At 41.2% G+C, this 26,858-nt stretch overlaps 1 protein-coding gene across 1 annotated transcript in view; it reads right to left on the bottom strand.

Annotated features, from left to right (window-relative positions):
• Window positions 1-5,834: 5,834 nt before the first annotated feature.
• The window catches only part of ASAH1 (N-acylsphingosine amidohydrolase 1), a 29,037-nt gene continuing 8,013 nt past the window's right edge, over window positions 5,835-26,858 (bottom strand). The window contains exons 2-14 of the mRNA XM_033226750.1: window positions 25,728-25,774; window positions 21,484-21,574; window positions 19,972-20,058; window positions 17,469-17,547; window positions 14,721-14,795; window positions 13,446-13,491; window positions 12,545-12,689; window positions 11,953-12,007; window positions 11,407-11,488; window positions 9,637-9,768; window positions 9,407-9,530; window positions 8,268-8,324; window positions 5,835-7,066 (exon numbers count right to left, since the gene is read on the bottom strand). Of these exons, the coding sequence (XP_033082641.1) occupies window positions 6,977-7,066; window positions 8,268-8,324; window positions 9,407-9,530; window positions 9,637-9,768; window positions 11,407-11,488; window positions 11,953-12,007; window positions 12,545-12,689; window positions 13,446-13,491; window positions 14,721-14,795; window positions 17,469-17,547; window positions 19,972-20,058; window positions 21,484-21,574; window positions 25,728-25,774 (1,110 nt within the window). The 3' untranslated portion in view covers window positions 5,835-6,976. The remainder of the gene's footprint in view (window positions 7,067-8,267; window positions 8,325-9,406; window positions 9,531-9,636; window positions 9,769-11,406; window positions 11,489-11,952; window positions 12,008-12,544; window positions 12,690-13,445; window positions 13,492-14,720; window positions 14,796-17,468; window positions 17,548-19,971; window positions 20,059-21,483; window positions 21,575-25,727; window positions 25,775-26,858) is intronic.

Below are 26,858 nucleotides of genomic sequence, written 5' to 3' on the forward strand. Positions count from 1 at the left end.
ATTATTTCGTATCCACAACATGGGAAGAGCTGAATTTGTGTAGGCCACTCAACTATCATAGAGCATAATGTAATTTTTTTTTTTTTTAATTGAGACAGAGTCTTGCTGTGTCACCCAGGCTGGAGTGCAGTGGTACAATCATAGCTCACTGCAGCCTCCATCTCCCAGGCTCAAGTGCTCCTCCCGCCTCAGCCCCCCCGAGTAGCTGGGATACAGGTGCACGCTGCAATGCCCAGCTAATTATTTTTTGATTTTGAGTAGACATGAAGTCTCACAATGTTGTCCAGGCTGGTCTCAAACTTCTGGCCTCATGTAATGTTCCTGCCTTGGCCTCCCAAAGTGCTGGGATTACAGGTGTGAGCCACCATGCCCAGCCTTACTGTTTTTCTGACATTCAATGAGGGTTGGCATTGAACTAGGTACTATGGTTTCCCATTATAACATATTTACTGTAAATCTGTGTGTGTACAAATTATACGTTTATGTGTAGATATAAATTGTATATATGTATATAAAATATACATATTTTGTATATGTTATACATGTATAAAATGTCATTTGCAGCTCACAGGCCAGTTTGGAGGCATCTTGGCTACTTGCCCATGACTGCCCAAACTCTGTGCTTTTCTGCCAAGTAGAGCATCGTTTTGAAATACTTGATATGAAAGTTTTGATTGGATTTCACCCATGCATGTGTATGACTAACAAAGACTACAACGGTTCTGACAAGTCCAACCACATCTGGGTGTTGGCTGCTACTGGATTCCCTGCCAAACTGAAACACAATTTGAATCGAGATTTATCAAGCTAGTGGAATCCTTAGAGAAAACTGGATTTAAACCCTCATTTTACAAAGGCAGATATGGGGATGCAAGGAGTTAAGTCATGTGTCGCTGGTCACCCAGCTGATGATGAAGCAATGGAAACAATGAGAGATTTGTTATCTTTTGGCCTGTTTGCGTGTTGCAGTACATACCGAAAAGGATAGTGTTTGTAAACGACAGGGGATAAGGGACTTGGCGAAAAATTCATTACATAAGTCATGAACAGAAGGTATTAGGGGAGATATTACACGTCAAAAATGCAAAACTATATCTTTTTTTTTTTTTTTTTTTTTTTTTGAGACAGAGTTTCACTTTGTTGCCCAGGCTGGAGTGGAGTGGCATGATCTTGGCTCACTGCAACCTCTGCCTCCTGGGTTCAAGCAGTTCTCATGCCTCAGCCTCCTGAGTAGCTGGGATTACAGACGCCCGGCACCTTGCCCAGCTGATCTTTTGTATTTTATGTAGAGACAGGGTTTCCCCATGTTACCCAAGCTTGTCTTGAACTCTTGAACTCAGGCAATCCACCCACCTCTGCCTCCCAAAGTGCTAGGATTACAGGCGTGAGTAACAGAGCCCGGCTATTTTCTTAACATGTTTTTGTAACCTGTTTTCCGTTTGAAATTGCTATACACAATTCTTGGCCAAGACTTTATGATCTCCTCAAATTTTAGAAAAATCATTAAGGATCAATCTTTATTCCTAATTAATAAATTTAAAACAGTGTTGTACAAGCATTCAAGGATTTACAGAAATTGGAATTACATTTAAAAACTAATTGTTTTTTTTTAACTTTCACTGATACATGTACTAAATTACCTTGTGAAGAGTTCTGAATTCAATCAAAATTTCCATATCAGCCAGGTGTGGTGGCTCATGCCTGTAACCTCAGTACTTTGGGAGGCTGAGGCGAACACCTCACTTGAGGTCAGGAGTTCAAGATCAGCCTGGCCAACACAGTGAAACTCCGTCTCTACTAAAAGTACAAAATTTAGCTGGCCGTGGTGGTGGGTGCCTGTAATCGCAGCTACTCTGGAGGATGAAGCAGAACTGCTTGAACCTGGGAGGTGGCGGCTGCAGTTAGCCAAGATGGCACCACTGTGCTCCAGCGTGGGCAACAGAGCATGACTCTGTCTCAAAACAAAAAAAAAGAAAAATAAAAAAAAGGAGAAAAGAAAAATTCCAATCAAGTATTTTAAAATAACAATGTCCTATTGTGCAGAAAGCATTTGAAATGTTACAACAGTCATAGGCAGCCAGCTGAGATGCCTCCAGATTGGCCTGTCGGCTACAAACGGACACATGAATCAGATACATGTGAAGTAAATGTTTGGGCTACTGCCTGGAGCTGAATCCCCTAGGAGCCCACGCTGCCTCTGCACCTCCCTCCAACCTCTACAGCGAGGCTGTGTGCTGGGCTCCGCGCACCTGGAACATAAAACTCCAGCTGCGCCACAGGCTGCTTGTCTGTGAGATCTGCAGGTCAGGTGCTATTGCTCAACCTTGCAATGGGAGCAACAAGTTCCAGGTGTTATTGCTACCACTGAGGACTGGGACGACCACGCCAAGTTTGTGTCTTGGTGAAAAGTAATCGGGAGGGCCCCCAATGAGGGCTGAATGGTTAGGTATCTTTATGTGGATTTTATATTTGACAGAGGCAAAACCCAGTTGGCCCAGGTCTCTTCTGGTCCACAGGCCCAGTGATTTTTACTAACTTTCTCCATACTGTGCATGCCCCACACCTCCTTTCCCAGCCTGTGAGACCACAGAGGGGTGCAGTCTATCCCACTCTGTCTGGAGTAGTCCGTTTTTACACTGCTAAGTTATAAAGGAAAGAGTTATTGACTCACAGTTCCGCATGGCTGGGGAGGCCTCAGGAAACTGACAATCGTGGCAGAAGGCACGGGGGAAATTCGGAGACAACACCTTCACAAGGCAGCAGGAGAGAAGCAAGTCGGAGAACGAGGAAGTGCCACAGTTTAAAACCATCAGCTCTCGGGAGAGCTCGCTCACTCGCTATCACGAGAACAGCATGGGGGAAACCACCCCCATGCTCCAATCAACTCCACCTGGTCCCTCCCCTGACAACTCGAGATGAGATTTGGGTGAGACACAGGGCCAAACCATATCACTGTCCAAGCCTGCCCTTCCAGGAGCCCCAGAGGAAGCCGGCGCTGTTGGAGGCAGCCCGGGGGCTGGCATGCCTAGATCCTGCCCAGCTGCCCCGACGGCTGAGACACTGAAACGCCTGAGATCTTACCCTGCTTGCAAGTTAATGACCTAGCCTGCCACAGCTTCCTGGATGCTGGCAGACTCCTGGGTCAAAGGCAAAGGACTGTATTACTCTGGGAATTCCATTTGCTCCCCAACCCCAAGTCCCCCAAGGAGGTGATGTGTGACAACCCAATTTATGATACATCATCTGTATCCTAGCTTAGGAACCCCAAGCTCAGGAGACCCCTCAAGTTACAAGACGGGCTTCTTGTCCAAGCAACTCATCCAACCTTTGCCCTACAGGTAGACGATGATCTTTATTACCGTAGTCAGGAAACTGATCTGTCCTCTGCCTAGACAAGCATCCTTGAAGATGTCAAGAACCGCCAGAGAATTGCCCAACACATACCAGTCTAGTATCCCCCGTGCCACCCGGCTGGGAAACCCACTTTATCAACATAAGAGGGAGGGAGTACCAGGGAAAGAGGACTGATTTTCATGTGAGCTGACCAACCTCCACAAGTTGTGAAGGCTGAGGAGCCCAGCCACACTTCCCCAGGCTTGTAGATGGGGCCAGCATGCAGCTCGGTGTGGTCTGGAGCCTGCTGGCCACATCTGTCATTTGTGATGCTGAGCTGGCAACTATTTTGTAAATTGTCACCAATAAACAAAAACTATCCTTCACTTTGTTAGACTAACTTCAATAATGACTGTGTGAGCTTTTACGGTGACTTTTTAAAAAATTTCAGAACGTTTCATATTTTTCATGTACTCCTGGGTCACAGCCACAGAAAGACTGAGGTGCTCTGAACGCATTCCCCACAAGCTGAGCATGATTCAGACTCAGGGTAGTCAGAGAAACAAGTGACCCGTCAGCTCCTGACACCAAAGGGTTTCTGATCCCTACCGGAACATTAATAATTGACACAGAACAAGTAGAAGGCAGTGACACAGTGGTGTCCAGGCTCAGCACGGTGGCCTCGTCCACGGCAGGAGAAGTGTGGGTCTCACAGGACAGAGCTGTTTCTCAATCCTACTTGCAAAGTTAAGAATTCGGGGCCGGGGGCGCTCACGCCTGTAACCCCAGCACTTTGGGAGGCCGAGGCAGGCGGATGAAGAGGTCAGGAGGTTGAGACCGTCCTGGTGAACATGGTGAAACCCTGTCTCTACTAAAAATACAAAAAAAAATTAGCCGGGCGTGGTGGCGGGCGCCTGTAGTCCCTCCCGGGCGTGGTGGCGGGAGGCTGAGGCAGGAGAATTGCGTGAACCCGGGAGGTGGAGCTTGCAGTGAGCCAAGATTACGCCACTGCACTCCAGCCTGGGCAACAGAGAGAGACTCTGTCTCAAAAAAAAAAAAAAAAAAGAATTCGGGGCCGGGTGTGGTGGCTCAAGCCTGTAATCCCAGCACTTTGGGAGGCCGAGACGGGCGGATCACGAGGTCAGGAGATCGAGACCATCCTGGCTAACATGGTGAAACCTCGTCTCTACTAAAAAATACAAAAATCTAGTCGGGCGAGGTGGCAGGCGCCTGTAGTCCCAGCTACTCGGGAAGCTGAGGCAGGAGAATGGCGTGAACCCGGGAGGTAGAGCTTGCAGTGAGCTGAGATCCGGCCACTGCACCCCAGCCTGGGCGACAGAGTGAAACTCCATCTCAAAAAAAAAAAAAAAAAAAGAATTCAGGTGTCATGATAAGAGCACAGGAGTTGGACAGACCTGGCTGAAAGCCTGGCTCTAAGCCCTTCTATTAATGCAACTTTCATCAAGTTACCCTTTCTTCCATGGTTGGCAAGTGTGATTACAAGTGATACCAGGGTTTGCTGAGGAGGTAATCTAGGTCAAGCATGTTATCAATCACAAGGCCAGGTAAATAAATGGGTAAGTAGGAGCTCTAATTAAGATGAGTGACTGAGGAGCTCCATGTGTGAAGGAATACAGGTAGGATTTAGCTTTCCATTCAAAATCAAAACTCCCAAAAACCAGGCAGGGAAATGAGATATAGCACATGGTTTGGATTCAACCTGGACCTTTTTTTAAAAATAGTATTTCTAAAAATAGTCTCATTAATGTCCAATGGCTACTAAGTTTTGTCCTCTCCAAATTAAAATTAAAATAGCACTTACCATTATCCAATGGGAACTACGGTCGGCATTTTGGATAATATCCTCCCAGTCATCTTTTGATATTCTAGATCTGTATCCAGTTATGCATAAGTACATGTATAAAGTGTTATATAACTAGGTTTATCCTGTACATCCTATTTTAAAACTGCTTTACCACTAAACAATTACTTCTTAAAATCTCAACACCTGTTATTTCTTGTAAACTGTAATTTACTCCTGAGAAATTGGTCTGAAATTAGCATCTCACCTCTTTATTATCAGGCATATCAAAGATGACTACATTAATAAAAAAACACAACAAGTTTACCTGACTTCATTTGTATAAGAGGTAGAAAATCTGAGTAAACTTTTTTTTCATTAATCGAATCCTATTTTAATGTAAATCCTCTTATAATTCCTCTCGCTTTACTAAAGTAATCTTGGAATCACTAAAGTTTTGTGGAAGCACGTCCTATCTGGGGGAAAACTGCCTTTAAAGGCCTGCAAATTGGGTTGAGAGTATCTGGTTAAGAGGTGGTATTAGTCATGTAAGAGTAAGATTGTGACCGTTTAGTCATATTTAATAACCCACTTACATAACCCTTGTTATTTAATTCAGATACGATGTTCAGCTTGTATTTCTCGATAATAACCCCCCACCTTCAAACCAACACAGATGTACACACCCAATCAGCGTGCATGACTGCTGACTGGCACCCTTTCCAATGACTGTTTATTGAGTGTCAGGAACACAACTGTGATTATACAAAATGAAATGGACATATGGTCTTGCACAAATGGCATACATTTCACAGTTAATCGTGAAGGTTAGAAAGGTTAACAAGTTCTATTAGTACTTTTCATAAATAGTTTGATTTCTGAAAAACAGAGTAACATAATTTTAGTAACTACTAACATTTCTTTCAAACGACATGTCAATCTGAAGAACAAACTAAAAACCTGTTTATTACATGAATGCTACTTATGAGAATTTAAAATAATGGGTTCACTTCCTATTTTCCACGTCTTTGTTTATTTACTAAATTCACAGAAACTGGGATGCGGTTTTTTAAGTTAGCAACTTCCTTAGGGTTACTGGGAGGTAGAGGAATTATGAAAAAGGGAACACTTCAATTATTGTATAAAAGACTGCCTTGCACACTGATTACTTCTTGAACCCCTAAAAGTGCTATTTAGAGTCAAAGGCCCATTTTTTGCCCATTAAAAGTAACATACAGGTGAATGTCTGTCTCATCCCTCTAATCATATGTAATAAAATTATACTGCTGTCACTAACAGCAAAGGTAATGGTATATTAATTTTAACAGTAGTTAGAACCGGAAGGAAAAGGCTGTTATACAGAAAAACATACAAATATGTAGGTGAAAGTGAAAAACTGAAGAATGTGGAGTGTTTACTGTTCTGTTACTCACACAGATGTGCTGGATTCAATACCCACGCTGAATCTCCATTTATTCCACGGAGGTGGAGCTCACCATGGTTCGACTGCCCGCCAGATCCCCAAATGTCAAAGTGAAACAAAACTCAATGAATTCTAGATGATTGTTTTACTTCCCCTAAATAAGTTATCTGTAAATAAGATAAAAATCTTACTGTAAATAAGATAAAAATCTTACTGTAAATAAGATAAAAAATCAACTGATAGGGCAAAAAAAAAAAAAGTCTGTCAATTGTCAACAGCTGCAGGAAGACAAGCTTGTGACTCAAAGAGAACCTGCCCCGAGTCTTAGTCTTCGGAGGGTCAGACAGCTGCAGTATTCGGTCACATGGAGGTGGTGTCTTCATGTTTCAGAGGCCGCGTTCTGCAGACCAGACGTGTGCTCACCAACCTATGCAAGGGTCAGGGCAGTCCCGTATGTAAGTTTCAAATTGATCTTTGGTAACATCTATCAAGGTTGTGAACACGGTCAGCTGAAAGAAAAGTTATTTTTACTTTAAGGACGTTTTTAATTCAGAGATGTTCTGATACATATTAGCATTTCTATACTTGCAGAATTTGCTTTAGGAAGTTATTTAATATTAAATAATATAATGTTAATATATGCAACGCATGTTATACAATGTATATATTTATATTCATATAGTATAATGTAAAATTAGCTAATCATTATAGAGTCTTATCAAATAATTAAAGCAACCAACTTCAACAGGATCACTGTTTCAGTTAATGAATATAAAAAGGCTCAGGAAATGATCTCCAGCTCCTTACAGGAGCTTACTCCTGACAGCACATTGCTTCACCCCCAATGCCTCAACCCTCCTCGACGCACAGCTGGCAGTCCTGGGAGGCCTCCGGTGTCCTATGGAGTAAAAACCGTGGAGCTCTGGCTATCCCTATCCTTGGTTCCAATACAGTGGGGGAAACCGCAGGCACCCAGATTACAAGGCACACACCCAAACTCATGGTTCACACAAACTACGGTCACGAGATGGTGACTTGCTCAAAGATGCTGTAGGCAAAACGCCAAGTATGGCAGGGCCCATGAACTGAAGGCAGGCTTCTTGCGAGAGCCAGGATGACCTGGACGCTAAAGGCCAGGAGAGATTTCTCCCGGCAAGGGTAAAGGTGGCATGTTTACGTTAGGGAGAGCTGTGGAAAAGGGCTAAAAAAAAGAAGGAACAAATGGCATAATTAAGGGGGCATATTCAGAACGTTCAGGGAACGACTGTGAGCAAGTGGTGGGATGATTAGGAAACTTTTTGCTTTTTTAGAAAATCTATAGTGTAGGGAAAGGATAAACAGATGTAGTAAAGTTTAAGGGAAACCCTAACCCACCAAGACACAGAGCTCTGTCTGAAAATGGACTTCAGACTTTGCTTAGTTATATAGTGTGAGATTTTTAATAGATACCGATAAGAGTAAAATGCTAGACTTAATTAAGTTGCCATGTAAATAAAGCTATAAACAATACTCTGACCTATCTAGCCTCAGTGATCATTTTCTTTGTTGTATTCCAAAATACAGTTTTAGCCACACAAAAACATTTTAAAAAATCAGCTCTAAGGTGAACATAACTTCTGTGTTCAAACTGATCAAAGATAACAGAGAAAGATAAAACACAGGGCCAAATTCTTTCCCTTAAGGCAAATATACATACAATATTTAAAATACCTTGTTGAGGACAGGTTTTGTTGACAGGACATCATACATGGTTTCAAATGAGATATTCTAAAACACATACAAAAAGTTTTGTTCAGTAAGTTAAATACGAAGTCAACAGCCTTATCTCCACACATGGGTCACTAGAAACCAAGACATTCTTTGTGTTTTTTTTTTGAGACGGAGTCTCACTCTGTCGCCCAGGCTGGAGTGCAGTGGTGCGATCTCGACTCACTGCAAACTCTGCCTCCCGGGTTCACGCCATTCTCCTGCCTCAGCCTCCCGAGTAGATGGGACTACAGGCGCCTGCCGCCACGCCCGGCTAATTTTTTTTGTATTTTTAGTAGACACGGGGTTTTACTGTGTTAGCCAGGATGGTCTCAATCTCCTGACCTCATGATCCACCCACCTCGGCCTCCCAAAGTGATGGGATTACAGGCGTGAGCCATTGCACCCGGTCAAGACATTCTTTAATCAACCTCCCCTCCATCCCCGCAGTAGATTTTCCGTGGGAGTCACTGTTAGAAACACAGGTAACAGTTTTAATGGATTACTTTCCTCTCTCTCATTCCCCTTTCTAAATTCTTGCCTGTTTGTTATTCAACTTCAGAGTGGTATCCCGCATTAGAACCAGAAAGGGAAAGTACAGCACAATTTTGCTCTTTAAGTTAAAAAAAACAACAAAAGGCTGGGTGCGGTGGCTCAAGCCTGTAATCCCAGCACTTTGGGAGGCCGAGACGGGCGGATCACAAGGTCAGGAGATCAAGACCATCCTGGCTAACACGGTGAAACCCCGTCTCTACTAAAAAAATACAAAAAACTAGCCGGGCGAGGTGGCGAGCGCCTACAGTCCCAGCTACTCGGGAGGCTGAGGCAGGAGAATGGCGTGAACCTGAAAGGCGGAGCTCGCAGTGAGCTGAGATCCGGCCACTGCACTCCAGTTTGGGCGACAGAGCGAGACTCCGTCTCAAAAAAACAAAACAAACAAACAAAAAAAAAAACAAAAAAAAACCCCAAAAAATCAGTGGAGAGTGACCAGAGATACTATGAATAATAGGTTTATAAATTACTTGAAGGCCAAAGAAAAATGGCAGAACCAAGAGAATCTTTCATGGCAACAGTTTCTTTCTAAAGATGACCCGCAAAGGTACCTCTTGGGTGGTGTGGTTCAGACACATCTTTGCAGGCGTTCTGCGATCATCAAGGAAGAAGGGATTTTTCCAACGGTCATAATTTGTTTGTACCACATACCATCTACCCTGCTTAGCATCGAGTCTAGATACAAAAAGAGAGATTCCCTCTTAGGCTACAGCCTTAAAACTCAAAGTATGTCAGTGTATGCTTTTGTTTCTACTTCTTTTGCTTTAACAAATCTACTTACTCATATACATCCAATGATTCCTTTCTGTCTCGTGTAATCACACAACCCTCCCCAGACTGGTTGCCTCCCAGGATAAAGTAGGCTGGGGCCAGTATCTTGGTCTTGGTCAATGTATTCTTGGCTTCTTCATAACTATATAGAAACAATGAAAAAGAAAAATGAAACTTTTTTTTATTTCAGTAAATAACTTCATTTATTTTTAAATTTTACTTTTAAGTTCTGGGATACACGTGCTGAACATGCAGGTCTGTTACATAGGTATACATGTGCCATGGTGGTTTGCTGCACCCATCAACCCATCATCTAGGTTTCAAGCCCTACATGCATTAGGTATTTGTCCTAATGCTCTCCCTCCCCTTTTACCCCACCCCCCGAAAGGCCCAGTGTATGATGTTCCCCTCCCTGTGTTCACATGTTCTCTTTGTTCAGCTCCCACTTATGAGTGAGAACATGCGGTGTTTGGTTTTCAGTTCCTGTGTTAGTTTGCTGAGGATGATGGTAGGAAACATTTTTAGATGACTTAGAATGGAAATGTTTAGCTCTGTAGAAACTAAAGGAAAACAAGTATCTAAGGAACGTATTCTTTATTTATTTTTATTTTTAGAGATGGGGGTCTCACTATGTTGCCAAGGCTAGTCTCGAACTCCCAGGTGCAAGTGATACTCTTGCCTTTGCCTCCCGAAGTGCTGGGATTACAGGCATGAGCCACCACGCCCAGCCGCAAAGTGATTTGTAAAAAAGGATGGTGAGCAATGACTCTGGGAAAAGCAATCCTCAGATGGTGAACACTGAGATGGGAAGTGGGAATCTTAGGAAGTCCCTCTAATCTGAAGGAGAAACAAAGTGGCCTCGAGAGATCATCTTCCACCCTTACTGTCCATGCCCTTCACTGAACAATAGAACAAAGGGAAATAATATTACAGTATATAGGACTTAGAGAATAGAAAGTAAACCTTCTTGAAAATTAGGACTATTGAAAATTGAATTGGGTTATCAAAGAACACGACTAACATTAAATCTTATTCCCTGGGAATTATTAGAAACAGGATTGATGCCCATTTATTTGGACGCAGTGCAGGCTGAATGAAGGAAAGGTAGTTTTGCTATTGTAAGATTTCTATACCAAAGCAGGATATAACTTACAGGCTAATATTTACTACATTTTGTACTTATTTATTTTGTTTTTTTGAGATAGAGTCTTACTCTGTCACCCAGGGTGAAGTGCAGTGGACTGATGCCAGTTCACTGCAGTCTCGACCTCCTTGGGCTCAGGTGATCCTCCCACCTCAGCCTCCTGAGTAGCTGGGACTACAGGCATGTGCCACCATGCCTGGCTAATTTCTGTATTTTTTGTAGAGACAGGATTTCGCCATGTTGCTCAGACTGGTCTCAAACCCCTGGGGTCAAGTGGTCTGCCAGTCTCAGCCTCCCAAAAGTGTTAGGATTACAGGCATAAGCCACTGTGTCTGGTCTGTACTACCATTTAAGTGAAGATTTTACTGTACAATTGTTCTTTTGTGTGTGGGTGATTTTTTTTTCTGTACACCAAAAATATTCATAGGTGCCTTTCAGAATGTCAGTATCCCTAGTGCTAATTTTAAGTAATTCATTTCTTTGCTGTAAAACACACAATATGCACAAAGAAAACATGAATAATTCCACGAGTGTCAGAGGTTCACCTAAGAAATTCTGCAATAGCTCCTCAAAGGATTGTTAAGCTGGAGCTTAACAAATATTTTTATTTGATAGTAAAGCAAAGAAACACTTTACCTTGTGCTATTTTCCAGAACTGTTCTAGTGAGAAACCCTATCCACATGGCATCTTTCTTTCCCAAAATCCATTCTAGAATACCTGGAAGAGATCGAACACACTGTCAGGAACTAGAAGAGGTTAGACTATATAACCAGTCAGGAACCGGAAGAGGCTGGACTGTGTAACCAGTCAGCAACCGGAAGAGGCTGGACTATGTAACCAGTCAGGAACCGGAAGAGGCTGGACTATGTAACCGTCAGGAACCAGAAGAGGCTGGACTATGTAACCGTCAGGAACTGGAAGAGGGTGGACTATGTAACCAGTCAGGAACCGGAAGAGGCTGGACTACGTAACCAGTCAGGAAATGGAAGAGGCTGGACTTTGTAACCAGTCAAGAACTGGAAGAGGGTGGACAATGTAACCAGCTGGGAACCAGAAGAGGTTAGACTTTGTAACCAGTTAGGAACGGGAAGAGGTTGGACTATGTAACCAGAAGGCAGAGTCCAGTCATCCTCATAAAAAAGCTCTGAGATTCCCATTTCACTTGAGAATGCTCTACTTACCCAGATAACCACCATTTACACTGAAACGTTCATTCAGTGTAAGACTGAACAGTCCCTGAGAAAAAGACAAAGCAACGAAGTCAGAAACATCAACCATGCGCTTTAAGGCCCTGTCGCCACTGTACTTCAGAGTGGGATATAAAGGCCTAGCTTGGGTAATGGGGAAGGCAAAAATAAATCAAAACCATGCAAGGCTTTTTAAAAAGTTCAAAGCATTTCTGATTCTAGTATGTGACATAAGTAGGTGGGGTATCACTGGCTACATTTTTTGGACAGGAAACTGAAGGGCAGAGAATGAACGCCTGACTTGCCTAAGTGAGTGGCAGACCCAGGACCAGATCCCATACTGTGACTCCCAGCCCTTGACACCCGGCCACATGCTCTTTATCCTAGAACAGGCTCAGAAACCTCCATTTCCTTTCTACTCGTCTCTACCACGGGATCTCATACCTATGAAGTGACAAGAAGTACAAGGGGATGAAATGGGGCTTCATATTCCCTTTAGGTCCTCATATTCTTAGATTTCACCTTTTACATAACAGTAATAGGACAAAAAGCTATCTGTATAATTATGTAACAACAGAGTCCTTACTGGTTTGAATCCTGTTAACATGCCCACATAGCCAGCAAAGCTTGAAGCCTTGAAGACAGTTTTGTTGTTTCTTTGAAAGTCCAAATTCACCGTTAAAGGTTTTAGTTCCTCAGTTATGACCCAGGTATCATTGTTTATGTTCCACCTACAAAAGACAAGTTTCAGTGACACTGAAGAAACACAGTGATGATAATGATGAACATGATGATGAGGGCCAGACACTACACTGAGAGCTTTATCTACCGAGTCACCATGATCAATCCTAACAAGACCTTTACAATATGGTACCTTTATTCTGTTTTCCAAATGATAAAACTGAGGTTCAGAGAAGTCGGGTAACTGTCCCAGTATCACACAGCTTATAAATAGTGAGCCTCAGATTCAAACACAGAATGCTAATTACAGCACTCTTATTTTGTCAGAAAGGTCAAGATGGACACATATAATAGAAGAGTGTACCCCTCTTTTCTCAACACTCAGTAATCCATTTATCTTCACTTATGATCACATTTTGGGTGTGACTTGAAACTTACTTTTCATCAATGTAATACAACCTACTCTTCTTATAGAATTAAACAGTTCCTGTGCTTTTTTATCTTTTTTTTTAGGTGAAGTCTGGCTCTGTAACCCAAGCTGGAGCTCAGTGGCACGATCTTGGCTCACTGGAACCTCTGCCTCGCAGGTTCAAGCAATTCTCTGCCTCGGCCTCCCAAGTAGCTGGGATTACAGGTGGCCCCCACCATGTCTGGCTAACTTTTGTATTTTGAGTAGAGATGGGATTTCACCATCTTGGCCAGGCTGGTCTTAAACTCCTGATCTCGTGATCCACTGGCCTCAGTCTCCCAAAGTGCTGGGATTACAGGTGTGAGCCACCATGTCCGACCCTGTGTTCTTTACTTACCCAAGAAATACTCCAAAATCCATGTTTCTCCCATGTATTAGATGACCTATTTGAAGGTAGACAGAAGAGACGTGTAATAGCAGTTAAGATGCTAAATCAAAGCTGGACAATTAATTTTGATTAATTAATTTATTTCTGAGACAGAGTCTCGTTCTGTTGCCCAGACTGGAGAGCAGTGGTGCGATCTCAGCTCACTGCAACCTTTGCCTCCCAGGTTCAAGCAATTCTTGTGCCTCAGCCTTCCACGTAGTTGGGATTACAGACACATGCCACCACACCTGGCTAGTTTTTTTTTGTTTTTGTTTTTGTTTTTTAGTAGAGATGGGGTTTCACCATGTTGGCCACGCTGGTCTCAAACTCCTGACCTCAGATGATCCACCTGCCTTGGCATCCCAAAGTGCTAGGATCACAGGTGTAAGCCACCGTGTCTGGCCTCTAATTTTGATTAACTTATATTCACAACTGTTTCTTCAAACAATGAGAAGTAAGACACATCCTAATATCCTAAGCCTTCACTAGATGGGACTGTTGTCACTGTCAATCTGCCAGACAACCCCACAAAATCTGAGAGCACAGGTTTCAGGTAAGGTAAGAATATGGGAAAAGGAATCAATGATCATATTTTGTTTCACTATCACATGGTTCTACCAGGACACCGAAATCTGAGCCTCAATTACTGGGATTCATCCAATGTTTCCCTTCAGGCATCATCCCCTAGAGCAGGACACCTCAAGGGTAAGGTACAGGCAGATGTATACCCAGAGTATAGGTCGAAGATCAGGGGGAGTTAGCGAAGTTGTCCTGTGCTTTGTACTCTGGGGACCCGTTAGGAAAAATACGAGAAAGGGAGGCTGGTACACACTGGGTCGCCTGGCTGGGAAAGGATGACAGAATGTGTGTTCTGGGCCTCAAGACAAGGACAGATGTCCTGACATACATGAAGATAAGGAAGTACCTCCTGCGAGCACTTCTATGAAATCATGTAGATGGGTATAAGTAGACGATGAGGAAAAGAACAATGTTTCTAGCCTTGAAACATTTCTTCCAGGTTTTTGGCATGTTTGAATTCAACTTTAATAGGCAGTATAGTAGTCTTAAAATAAGGAGAATTTTCAGTACACTCATAAAAATTTACCAAGAAATAAAAAGCTCTATGCAACACACACAGAATTTATGTAGCAAGCCCAAAGTTTAGAAGTTCTAATTCCATTTATTTAGAAGATTCTTCTTTACATAGTGCTTCATACTGCCCACCCTCCCTCAGTGCACAATTACCTTTTTTGTCTTCTGCTACTATTGAAGTACAAATGGTAAAAAATTCGTAAAAAATATTGTATGAAATAATCTCTCCTATGAAAAAAAAAGGGAAATTTTGTGTTAATATACAGAACCATGATGATGGGAGAAAAATTTGTTTTAAGAAAAAGTTTAAGTATTTTCAATGTGTGAGTGTGTGTTTTGGCCAGTGGGGCTGTGCCGGAGCGGCCGGCTGGACGGTACTTTTCTTCCCCAGCCTGGACTTTCTAGACTCAAGATGAAAGAAGTCACCAAGGAGGCAGCCTTTGGACCAGTTGAACATCTGGGCAAGTTGCAACTGTTCTCCAACATCATGTCAAAAATGCTTCTCAACATGCTTCATTTCCATTTTTCTTTTGGGAGCGTAAATATGATCATTTAATACAACTGGCTCTTGGCTGTTTGCTTGAAATGTATTTTGCCCAGATTTTTCAACTGTGACTAAAATTTTTAAGGTGAAAAAGGAGATTCAAGAACTATTAATCAATAACTATTAATAAAATTAGTACAAAATGCCATTCGAGGGCATTTTATTTTTTGAATACTTTCCCAAAATGTGTAACACTGCTGTTTAGCATTTAATTCAAAGATAGGTGATACATTTCATTTCTGTCCTATTTAACATTAACATGTTAAGCTCAATATTTTTTTTCACCCAAATCCAATGCTTATTTTATTTCAATTAAATTTCTAATTTGGTGAAATTCTACTTCTTTTATTATAAATTTATAGTAATTTATAATAATTATATAAATTTATAATAATTTATAATAATTATATAAATTTACACCACTTATACATGTTATTCTTCTTAATCCATGAGGTATTTCTAATATTTGGTATTGATTTGCTAGAGTTCTTTACATAATAAAGGAATTAGACTTGCTTTTCATAAAAGGCAGCTAGCAGCTATTTCCAGTATGTTGACTATCTTTTAAATCATTTTTTTAAAGAAGCAGGACACAAAACTGGCCACTGATTTTCACAAATTCTCAGTCATCTCTCTTATAAAATGAAGGTACTATTGGCTATTTAAAATAACGACACTACTGCTTTGGTAGCTTAAAGATAAAACTTTTGGGGTCGTGGGGAAAATCTTTTTCGTTCCATGCCATAAAGCTTAAATTGAAATTTTAAAAATAGCTTCCCAAACCATCCATATCTAAGAATAATTTTAATGAATGACATGCAAGGCCTTCTCCCTGAAAATAAGATACTGCTCAGAGAAATCAATAACCTAAATAAATGTTGAGAAAAACAAAGTTGGAAGAATTATACTACCTAATTTTAAGACTTACTATAAAGCTTTAGTAACTGAGGTAGAATAGCATTGATACAAGGGAAGACAAATAGGTAAATGAAACTTAACAGTAATTCTCCAAACAAAACAACATATATATAATCACCTGTTTGTATATACATATACACATGTGTGTGTCTGTGTGTGTATATACATATGTATTGTACATTTATATCAAAGACACCAATGCAATTTGCTGAGGAAAGGATAGCCTTCTGAATTAACAGTGTTTAACTAACTGGATATACCATATGAGAAAATCCTGAACCTTGACCCTTAAGTCATATAGCATATACAAAAATAATTCAAAATACATCATAGGCCTAAATGTCAAAAGTAAACATTAAACATCTAGAAGAAAATACATAAGCATATATATGACTTTGGACTAGGCCAAGATTTCTTAAATGGATACAAAAGGCACTACTCATAAAAGAGAAGACTGAGGTATTAGACTTCACTAAAATTAAAAATGTCTGTTAATCAAAAGACACCAGTAAGAGAATAAAAATGAAAGTCACAGACTAGGAGCAGATATTCAGAATCCATACATCTGACAAAGGGCTTATATTCAAAGTATGTAAAGAATTCCTTCAATCTAATTTTTAAAAGGGCAAAAGACCTTAACAAGCCCTTCTCCAAAAGAAACAAAGAAACCAAAAAAAAAAAAAAAGTCAATAAAGTGTTAAATCTCATTAGACATCGAGGAAATGCAAATTAAAACTAAAATGGGATACTGTGACACTCAACAAAAAGGCTCAAGTAAAGATTGACACTATCAAAAGAAAAAAAGGAAAAAGAAAAGACTGATACTCTTGAGAAGAGAATTATCAAGTGGAGAAAACTGAATCAATCACACTCTGCTGATTGTCAACTGCTGGAATCACTGTGGAAAACTGTTTGGCAGAATCTACAAGGCTAAACATCCAATTACTCTATAACCCAACAGTTCACTTCCTAGGTATATATCCAGAAAAATGGGCACATAGACCCCCAAAAATGTACTAGAATATTTATAACTCATCTATTCTTAATATCGCAAATCTGAAAACAACTCAAATACCCTGTTCATGGAGTAGCAAACTACCCATAATGAAAGTACAAGAGTCACACACCAGAGTTCCTATCATTCAGTTCTACTTATATAAAGTTCACGAAGAGGCAAAACTAATCTACAGTGGCATCCGAATAGTGGTTACTGGAGGAGGCAGTATTTTCTGCAGAGGGGCATGATGGAGTACTATGGAGTGCTGGGCTCTTCCGTATCTTGATCTGAGTCATGGCTACGTGCATGTATGCATTACTGAAGCTTCACTGAGCTGTATACCTAAGACCTGTGCACTTGGCTGTATGTATATCACACCTCAATGGAAATTTGTAGAAGACTTTAATTACTTTTTTTTTAAAAGCTTCTAAGTGAACTTTACCTAAAGGTATATCAGTAACAGCGGCGATACCCTTCATTTCCTCTTCAAAAGGGCCAGGAAAGTTGCCAAGGAGGCCAGGCTGGAAAACAAATATATTAATAAAAGCATTTAACCTAAAAAACATACTTTGAAACCTAGTTCTTTGACATATAATTTGTTCTAGATACTGCTATCACAATAAGTGATAGGAGTTATTTTTTAAAGCATTTTTACATCATGTAGTTATAAAAAGATTCTATATAATACTCAATATTGGGCCCCTATACATAGACCAGATTCTCAGATTGTTTTTCCTGCCTTATTTATCCATCATTCTCCAGAGAAGGCAGAAACGAGAGTAACTCCACCTGGATGACCTAATTTGACCCACACCACAAAAACATCATAACAAGCACTCCTTGTCTTTCTGCATGAATTCACCCTCTAGCCATTGGCATATACTCTTCTTACCATTTCCTTCCCACACGCACGGAGATAAACCTGAACTAGTCTATCCATAACCTTGTGTCATGGTTAATGGCTGATCTTTGGCTAACATGAAGTAACTGCATTCTCTTAGCAAACTATAGACTTTAAGCAAATTCAGTGGTAGACATCATACATTTATTCTCAACGGCAACTACTAACATCTAGATCACAACTTAAGTTCACAGCCTCTTGCTGAGATAGTGTTTAAAATTCACGAATCTCATTTTTTTAACCAACTTGGTAATTATATGCAGTGTCGCCTAAACGTAGTACTTTTTTTCCCTAGGAACTCAAAGCACTGCCCAAGTGGAATGTTCCAGCCATTTAACAAACCAGTGTGACTTAATGGGTATTTATTAAACACTTATTACATCCAAGCACTATGCTTTATACACAGTATGTCATTTAATCCTTACAACCACCATATGAAATACGTATTAGTAAGTATTATTCTCCCTGATGAGAAAACTGAGGTTTCATAGGTTAAGGAACTTTCCCTAGGACACACAGCTATTATGTGACTGATCCAGCCTTAAAACCCAGTATTGCCCGATTCCAAGGCGTGGCACAAAAACACTCTGCAATGCTGCCCTCCCTGATAACATTCAGAGTAGAGGGGAGATTAAGGCATATGGGGTACGTGGGGAACTCATCCTCTTTCGCTCCCGCCAGCATTTTTTGTTTTGAGGAAGTCTGGTAAGTACGAACATAAAGGATAGCCTGAAACAAAAGTTCTAACAGCATGAACATGAGGGATAATGGGTTTGGTGCTTGGCAGGTACAAGTGTCAGAGGGAGGATGTGCCCAGAGCACTCGGCCGCTAGGGCAATGATTCTCGACCATGGGAGATTCGGAAATATCTAAGGACATTTTTTGGTTGTCACAACTGAGGGGGTGTTACCAGCATCCCTGGGTAAGGGCCAGGGATGCTGCTAAACATCCTGCAATGCACAGGACAGCCCCATGACAAAGAGATACCCACCCCAGGCTGGGCATCCTGAAATGTATAGGACAGCCCCATGACAAAGAAATATCCAACCCAGGCCAGGCATGGCAGTTCACACCTATGATCCCAACACTTTGGGAGAACACTTTGGAAGGTTGAGGCGAGAGGACTGCTTGAGCCCAGGAGTTGGGAGACCAGCCTGGGTGACAGAGCAAGCCTCCATCTCTACTAAAAATTCAGAAAATTAGCTGGGTGTTGTGGCACGTGACTGTAGTCCCAGCTACTCAGGAGGCTGAGGCAGGAGGATCCCGTGAGTCTGGGAGATCAAGGCAGCTGTGAGCTATGATCACGCCACTGCACTCCAGCTTGGGCTACAGAGTGAGATGAGTGAGGTCTCAAAACAAACAAACAAACAAAAAAGCTGCCCAACCCCGAATGTCATGAGTGCCCAAAATCTGCCATCAAGTGCAATGAGGGTCCCTTGAACAGTTCTAGGGGCCAGGCCCTAGGTGTTTCATTGGTTCTGCGTAAGCAAAAACGGGGCTGAGAAATGGAGTGAGAAATGGGAGTCTTCCTGCATGAAAGGATGAAAATGAAATAGTTTGGTGACTGCACAGAAACACTCAACCCAAATGAGTTTCGGGGTCAGAGCTACTGAGGAACTCTACAGAATACGGGGCCAGGCTGAGTACGTCATTTGGTCATAATTTGGTCGTATCTAGAAAAAAAAATCTCTGAATGTCCCTGAGATACCTAAGAAAAAAAACCAAGTCTTCACTAGTGAACTCACTCATAAAGGGAAGGAAACAGCACACTCCCAGATGAAGTATGTTTGTCTGCCCGGAGTCGTAATGTAGTCCCATCCTTTTACGAAACCATAATTTGCTATGCTGTTACCCTAATATGACCAGTCCCCCGAATTTAAGTCCCTCTGGAGTTCTGACAGTGAGCTAGATTCACGCAGATCTGTCCAAGTCCCTGCGAAGAGGTTGCTGAATTATGCCCTTAAATAAATACCAGAGCATTTTCTGATTTTTGTGTGTAATGCGTATGTGCTTAACATTTATTGTGAGAAATAATATTTCTTACCAATTTTTCATCCACTATCTGCATAACTTTTCCACTTGGGACGAATGTATTTACCATATTCTTCAGAGAATTCACTATAACTTTTAGCTGAAAAATAAATAAAATGCTTACTAAAAGATATAATGAAATGCTGTCAAGATTACCTTTTGGCTTACCCATATGTAGCTAAAAGAGAGTGCTATTTGACAATTTATATATATATATATAAATATATAAAATATGTATATAAATATAGATAGCGTCTCGCTCTGTCACCCAGGCTGGAGTGCAGTAGCACCATCTCAGCTCACTGCAATCTCTGCCTCCCGGGTTCAAGGGATTCTCCTGCTTCACCCTCCCAAGTAGCTGGGATTACAAGCGTGCATCACCATGCCCAGCTAATTTTTGTATTTTTTTTGTTTTAAGACAGAGTTTCACTCTTGCCACCCATGCTGGAGTGCAATGGCATGATCTCGGCTCACCGCAACCTCCGCCTCCCGGGTTCAAGTGATTCTCTTGCCTCAGCCTCCCAAGTAGCTGGGACTACAGGCGTATGCCACCACACCTGGCTAATTTTTGTAATTTTAGTAGAGACGGGCTTTTACCATCTTGGCTAGGCTGGTCTCGAACTCCTGACCTTGTGATCCACCCGCCTCAGCCTCCCAAAGTGCTGGGATTACAGGTGGGAGCCACCACACCCGGCCTAATTTTTGTATTTTTAATAGAGATGGGATTTCACCATGTTGGACAGGCTGGTCTTGAACTTCTGACCTCAGGTGATCTGCCTTCCTCAGCCTCCCAAAGTACTGGGATTGATTACAGGCATGAGCCACTGTGCCTGGCCTCAATTAATATATTAATACAGTAAGTCTAATTTTATCTTTAAAGTGAATTTGAATCTTAATGATTTACATGAAAGGAGGTAACATAAAGGGAAAGAAACAAAGGTAAAGTTTACAAAAAAGAACAAAGCCTACAGAGGAATGACCTCTTTTCCTCTACTGTCATTTATTGTATATGGCAGAAAGGTATCAAAAGCACAATTTCAAATCATTCTGTGGGTAATTTCATGAAGTGTTCTTTTAAAAATACAATAATATTTAATAAAGTTAGAAATAAAAGATTTAATACTGAATCTTCACAGTCCTTGGGGGAAAATAAATAAATAAAATAAAAAATATGGCCAGGCATGGTGGCTCATACCTATAATCCCAGCACTTTGGCAGGCCAAGGTGGGAGGATCACTTGAGGTCAGGAGTTCGAGATCAGCTTGGACAACATGGCAAAATCTTGTCTCTACTAAAAATACAAAAATTAGTCGGCATGGTGGCAGGTGCCTGTAATTCGAGCTACTCGGGAAACTGAGGCAGGGGACTTGCTTGAACCCAAGAGGCGGAGGTTGCGGTGAGCTGAGATCGTGCCACTGCACTCCAGTCTGGGTGTCAGAGTGAGACTCTGTCTCAAATAAATAAATAAATAAAAATAAAGAAGTAAAATAAAAAATAAATAAAAGATTTAAGCATCAGAGCATACCATTGGTGCCTTGTCAACCATCAATTCATGCCATCTTTTGTAGGGTGGTAAATCAAGATTTATGGTATACCATGGAGCTGGACCTCTGTACCTGTAATGAGAGGTGTATCATTTTGAAATGATGAAAGCGTTTTTTGTGAGGGTTAGATAACATCTATAAGGATATATGAGAGGCACAGCCTTAACGACAGTGTCTAATTTGGTTACCCAAACCAAAATTTGGAAAGAAAGTTCATTCTCTACCTAGTGCTTCTAGGTTGAGAACACAATCATAAGTGGTCACAGAAATCTCGGAATAGAATGATCTAGTAGGGAAGGTTCATGTGAATTGGTTTTCTATGAAAAAATCAACTATGGCTTAAGAGCTCTAACCTGATTATCACTGATGGGAAATACCTACCATTTTTTTTTCTCCTAAATATCTGCAAAGATTTAGTCTAGGCTCCAGACAATTCTCCAATTGGTCTCCAGTTTCAGAATTCTCTCAGTGAGTATAACACTATTACCAAACCATTGTCTCCAGTGTTGACTTCAGGAAGATCATCACCTTCTAAGCCCCAGAGTAGCAACATGTATTATCTTCCCATGACCAGCTTCGAGAACCTTCATGATTCTGTCAGCCATCCTCATCTTCCCTACTATATACCTCTTCTCTTCTCATTTTTCGGTACGAAGTCCAAGCCCGAGCTGTATTCTGTCATATCCTTTCTCCAGCTTCCTACTCTTTAACTTACATGCAGCAATTTCTGAGGATATAGCAACATCCACTCACTGATCAAGGGAGCTGGGCCATATCGCTGGTGGATGAATTCTGTAACTATTTTTGTTGCTATAGGAATATTATTTTCTGGCCCTTGTTACTAAACTGAAATAGCTTTTAAGGGTGTGCCATTTCGTGGTTTATCAGTATAAACCTATGCCTAAAAATAACCATCATCTGTTCCACTGATCTGCTCCTGAGACTGGTAGGGTGACTCTGGTATGTGCCACAATGACACCAGTCACCTTAATAGAAAGGTTATCTAGATTTATGTCCATAGCTGCAGATGGGCTGTTACCTAAGTCATGAACTGTGGTTCTATTTATATTTCCACTGTCATAAATAACTACTTCGTTCTCTAAATAATGCTGTGTAACTGGGGGCCCTGGTATATGTATGAGGTTTTATGAAACTGTTAACTAGCAGACATTCAGGTTGTGATTTAGACAAAAGAAAAGCATACTCAATTTTGGAAACATACATTTAAACAAAATCACAGTGAATGAATTTTCTTCTTCTCAAAGCATTTTCAAGTTCCTCATTGTCTAGGAGCTGATACCTACATGAAATACTACAATACTTATATTCCAGAAAAAAGCTTTTCATCACAACAAGTTAATTCCATTTCTGATGGACCATAATTTCGCATGTAAAATTTTGTCCCACAATTCAATAAGTAATTATTGTTCTCCATATTACGGGCAGGTGTTACCAGCCTTCCCTCTCCTTTCAAGTGTGCACTTAGATTTCTATGTTTAGTAGCACAGATAACTCAGCGGCCTGTTGGAGCAGTGCATGTCATCCCTATGAACTCCAATCAGCTGCTCCTCACCGCATAACACACAATCAATCCCAAATCATGCCTCTATATCTGCCATAAAGTCCCGATCCTTTTTCAGCCTAGAGTCTTGGGTAGGCTCATGGATCTCAGAGAGGCGATGAAGAGGGGATGAACGCAACACAACGGACAGACAATGAAGGGATTACAATGAAGCGGGGATAAGACCACACAGACCTCTCTACCATCAAAGCAGCGCTAAGTAGAATTTGAAAGAACTGGTTAATCTAATAAACAAAATTATCTTAATAGCTAAAGCTTAGTCATAATCGCACATTTCACCTCTCGTCAAACAGTTTTCTAAAACATTTCATGTGCGCCTCAATTTCCCCATAAGAATAAAAGAGTATCCACCTTATAACAGCAGCGAAGACACTACATGAAAAATGCAAAAAAAACCCAAACCAAAACAAAAAACACTTAGCAGCACTGGCATTCAATCAACGGTAGTTATCACAGTGTATTATCCTACTTCACTGCAAACAAGAAATATCATTTCATCATTTTCGAGACTTAGTGTTTGCAATGTCCATGCGATTCATAACATCAGTAACATCGCCTGAACCCACATGGCTAGCCGGGTCGCATGGAAACTAGTCCAAGTGACACAACACACACATTTACAAATAAGAAAGCAGGTGCTAGCCACCCAGTGAGCAGTGGGAAAGAAATGCTGAATGCGACTCAGATGGATTCAGGGGTGATCTGCTTATCAGTTCCTTTATCTCCAGCATTGGTTTGACTAGCCATGCTGGCCAAACAGGTTATCTTTTTCTTTCCTCATATTTGCCCATGGATGCTGCTCAAATCTATGCACTTAATTGAAAAGGATGATCTCACATGACAGGACGACTGTTTGTCATTCAGAGGTATATAAATACCACACTTATCTCCTAGATCTCAAGATCCATTGATAACAGTTCAGAGGGGAGAAGGATGAGAGCAAAGCTGAGGCTTTTTGTGTAGGAAAGCAGGCTGGTGTGGTAAAAAGTAATTTAGTACAGAAATGAAGGCAAGGAAAGAAACACACGTTATGTCTACGTATACATGTGTATGTGTTCGGGGTATATATGTATGTACATGTATAGGTATGTATGTGCATATGTAGACACACACTCACACGCACATGGCAATAAGGAATCAGTAAAACGCCCAATCAACAAAGGTTTATGGTTTCCAGGGCATTCAATTTAGAGACACATGTAAAGTGCACCTAAAAGAGAGTAGAAACAGCCTTAAACGTGGAAGGCACCTCATTAAATGTTCAATGAATCGGGCCAGTGAGACCAGCTGAGAGACATAATCAATCGGTAAGGCAGACAAGTCACTGAAGGCCAGAAGGATGCCAGTGACGACAGAAAGGAAGACTTTCAGAGAGCAGGCCATTGAAGAAAGAGCTGGAATGAACACGGGCCCCGAACACCATCCAAACCGGTTACCTCTAAATCACTTCCTGCCAAATACTGGCCTCTTTCTACATAAAGGCGAGAAAGTCAAAATAATTTAGTTTATTACAGTTTCACGCCATCCGGGACAGAGGCTATTTAGAATACATCCTTTAGACAACAGCAGTACAACATATATAATTTGGAATGTCGCAGAAACTGAGAATGTCATCTTGATATCACCTGACAGAGTTCTGCTGTTTTCCCCTACAACCAGCAGGCTACTTTCAGCGAGAGGGCAGTGTAGGAGAGTAAGATCACCATCCTCTATACCAGTTCCTTCTTTTCTCTGTTCTGTACCCTCTGGGTCTGCGAGCTATTATTATTGCTTTCTCACAGGCCCATTTAAACACTGAGGATTTGGAAAGACCAAAATCTAGACTAAAAATATTAATGTTAAACACAGTGAATCATGACACTGGTCCTCCTCAGAGGTGTTCCAATCCTGTTCTGTCCTCGATAGCTCTGTGGTGCCAAGCTTTATTTGAGAACGTATCACATATGGCGTCCTATGCTTTTTTGTTCCAAAATAATTTGGTGGTTTATAATCCAGGCACCACAGAGAATCACAGGTTATTTCAAATACAGCCCTTATATTTGTCAAAGATGAGAAAAACACTTCGTGGTAGACAGAAGAATTTAGTGGAGAATGAAAATCCTTTTTTTCTTTTTTTGGAGATGGTGTCTCGCTCTGTCACCCAGGCAGGAGTGCAGTGGTGCGATCTCCGCTCACTGAAAGCTCCACCTCCCGGGTTCACGCCTTTCTTCTGCCTCAGCCTCCCGAGTAGCTGGGACTATAGGCGCCCGTCACCATGCCCGGATAATTTTTTTATTTTTAGTAGACACGGGGTTTCACCGTTAGCCAGGATGGTCTCGATCTCCTGACCTCGTGATCCACCTGCCTTGGTCTCCCAAAGTACAGGGATTACAGGCCTGAGCCACCACGCCTGGTTGAAAATCTTTTTCTTACCGATGATTTTGATAGGCTGGCAATGGCCATTTGAATTGGAAGATATTTTCATATTTGTCCAAGATATCAGCCAAATGCATAATACACAAACCTGAGAAACAAACCTCTATCTCAGAATGGAAAACATGACTTAAGATTTTATTCACTACCATTAGTTTATGAGCAATGATTACACAGAGGAAAAACTTCGCAAAGGTCAAAGGGAGTTTTCATCATCTAATGTTTACTCACGTTGGTCCTGAAGGAGGATAGGTTGATTTTCTGCAGTCTTCTGTCCACTAAAAAGCAAAGAAAATCAAGTTTCAGAAAATAACAAATGCTTGCTAATGGAATAAGCAATTTCAAAAGTAGTTTATCTGTGAAGACAAAATCAAGTCTGATTTTGCTCTTTCATACCATTTCAATGCCTCTTAAAATTAGTCTTTTCCTTCCAAGAAAACTTGTAAAATCCTACACCATTAAGTAGATTTTCAGTTTCAATTCAATTTGCGAAAGTGCTAGGTGTTATAATTTGGCTCTAATATTGCAAATATATTGAGTAACAGACAAATGTAACAAAGCAGATGGAAAATGTTTATGTTAGAGAGGCCGACTTAGCACTAAAAGTAAATGACCTGATAGGATGTATTATCTGAACTTACCAGCCATGTGTATTGCAACCTGTCCTGGGATTTGCCTCCCAAACCAGATTTTCAGGGCACACAGCACAGGGCCCTTCATCATCCTTCTGCAACTTACCATCCCAGCCTCATCTCCTGACACTCCCCTTAGTATTGATGCAAGCACTTCCCATGATCTCTTACCCTTCCAAGGCTGTGCCTGTGCTATTCCCTCTTGCTAGAATGCCTTTTCCTTACTGCTGGTTCTAACTTCCAAGATTCAGCTCAAGTATTTTCTTTCTTGTGAAGTCTTCATCTATCTTCCATATAAAAACAGTCATACCCTCATTTGTACTCTCACAGCATTTGTACACATGCACATCACCACGTTTATGACACTGCATCATAATCATTTGTTCACGTTCCTCATCAATACCAGACTCTGTGCTCCTTGAGGCGAGGATGGCCTCCAACACTGAGGTCACTGCCTGAGACAATGAATGAATGAGACTGTTTTAGGGAGAGTTGTCCAAGCTTAGTGGCAAAATAGAATCTTCTCCTAAACTTATCCAAAAAAGTCCACACAGATTTATGGTTCTTTTGTTACTCATTCAATGTATCAAGTGTATTTATCTCCTTTCCTCTGGAGAACCAGTACTGTGAAAGCAAAATAATTGTTTTAAAAAAGTACAAATCCAAAATAAGATAAAGTAGAGTAGGTAAGAAAACTCTTGGAACTGTAGCTTGAGCTCAGAAAATGTAT

The sequence above is a fragment of the Trachypithecus francoisi genome, unplaced genomic scaffold (assembly GCF_009764315.1).
Source record: "Trachypithecus francoisi isolate TF-2019V2 unplaced genomic scaffold, Tfra_2.0 Contig01440, whole genome shotgun sequence".
NCBI lineage: Eukaryota > Metazoa > Chordata > Mammalia > Primates > Cercopithecidae > Trachypithecus > Trachypithecus francoisi.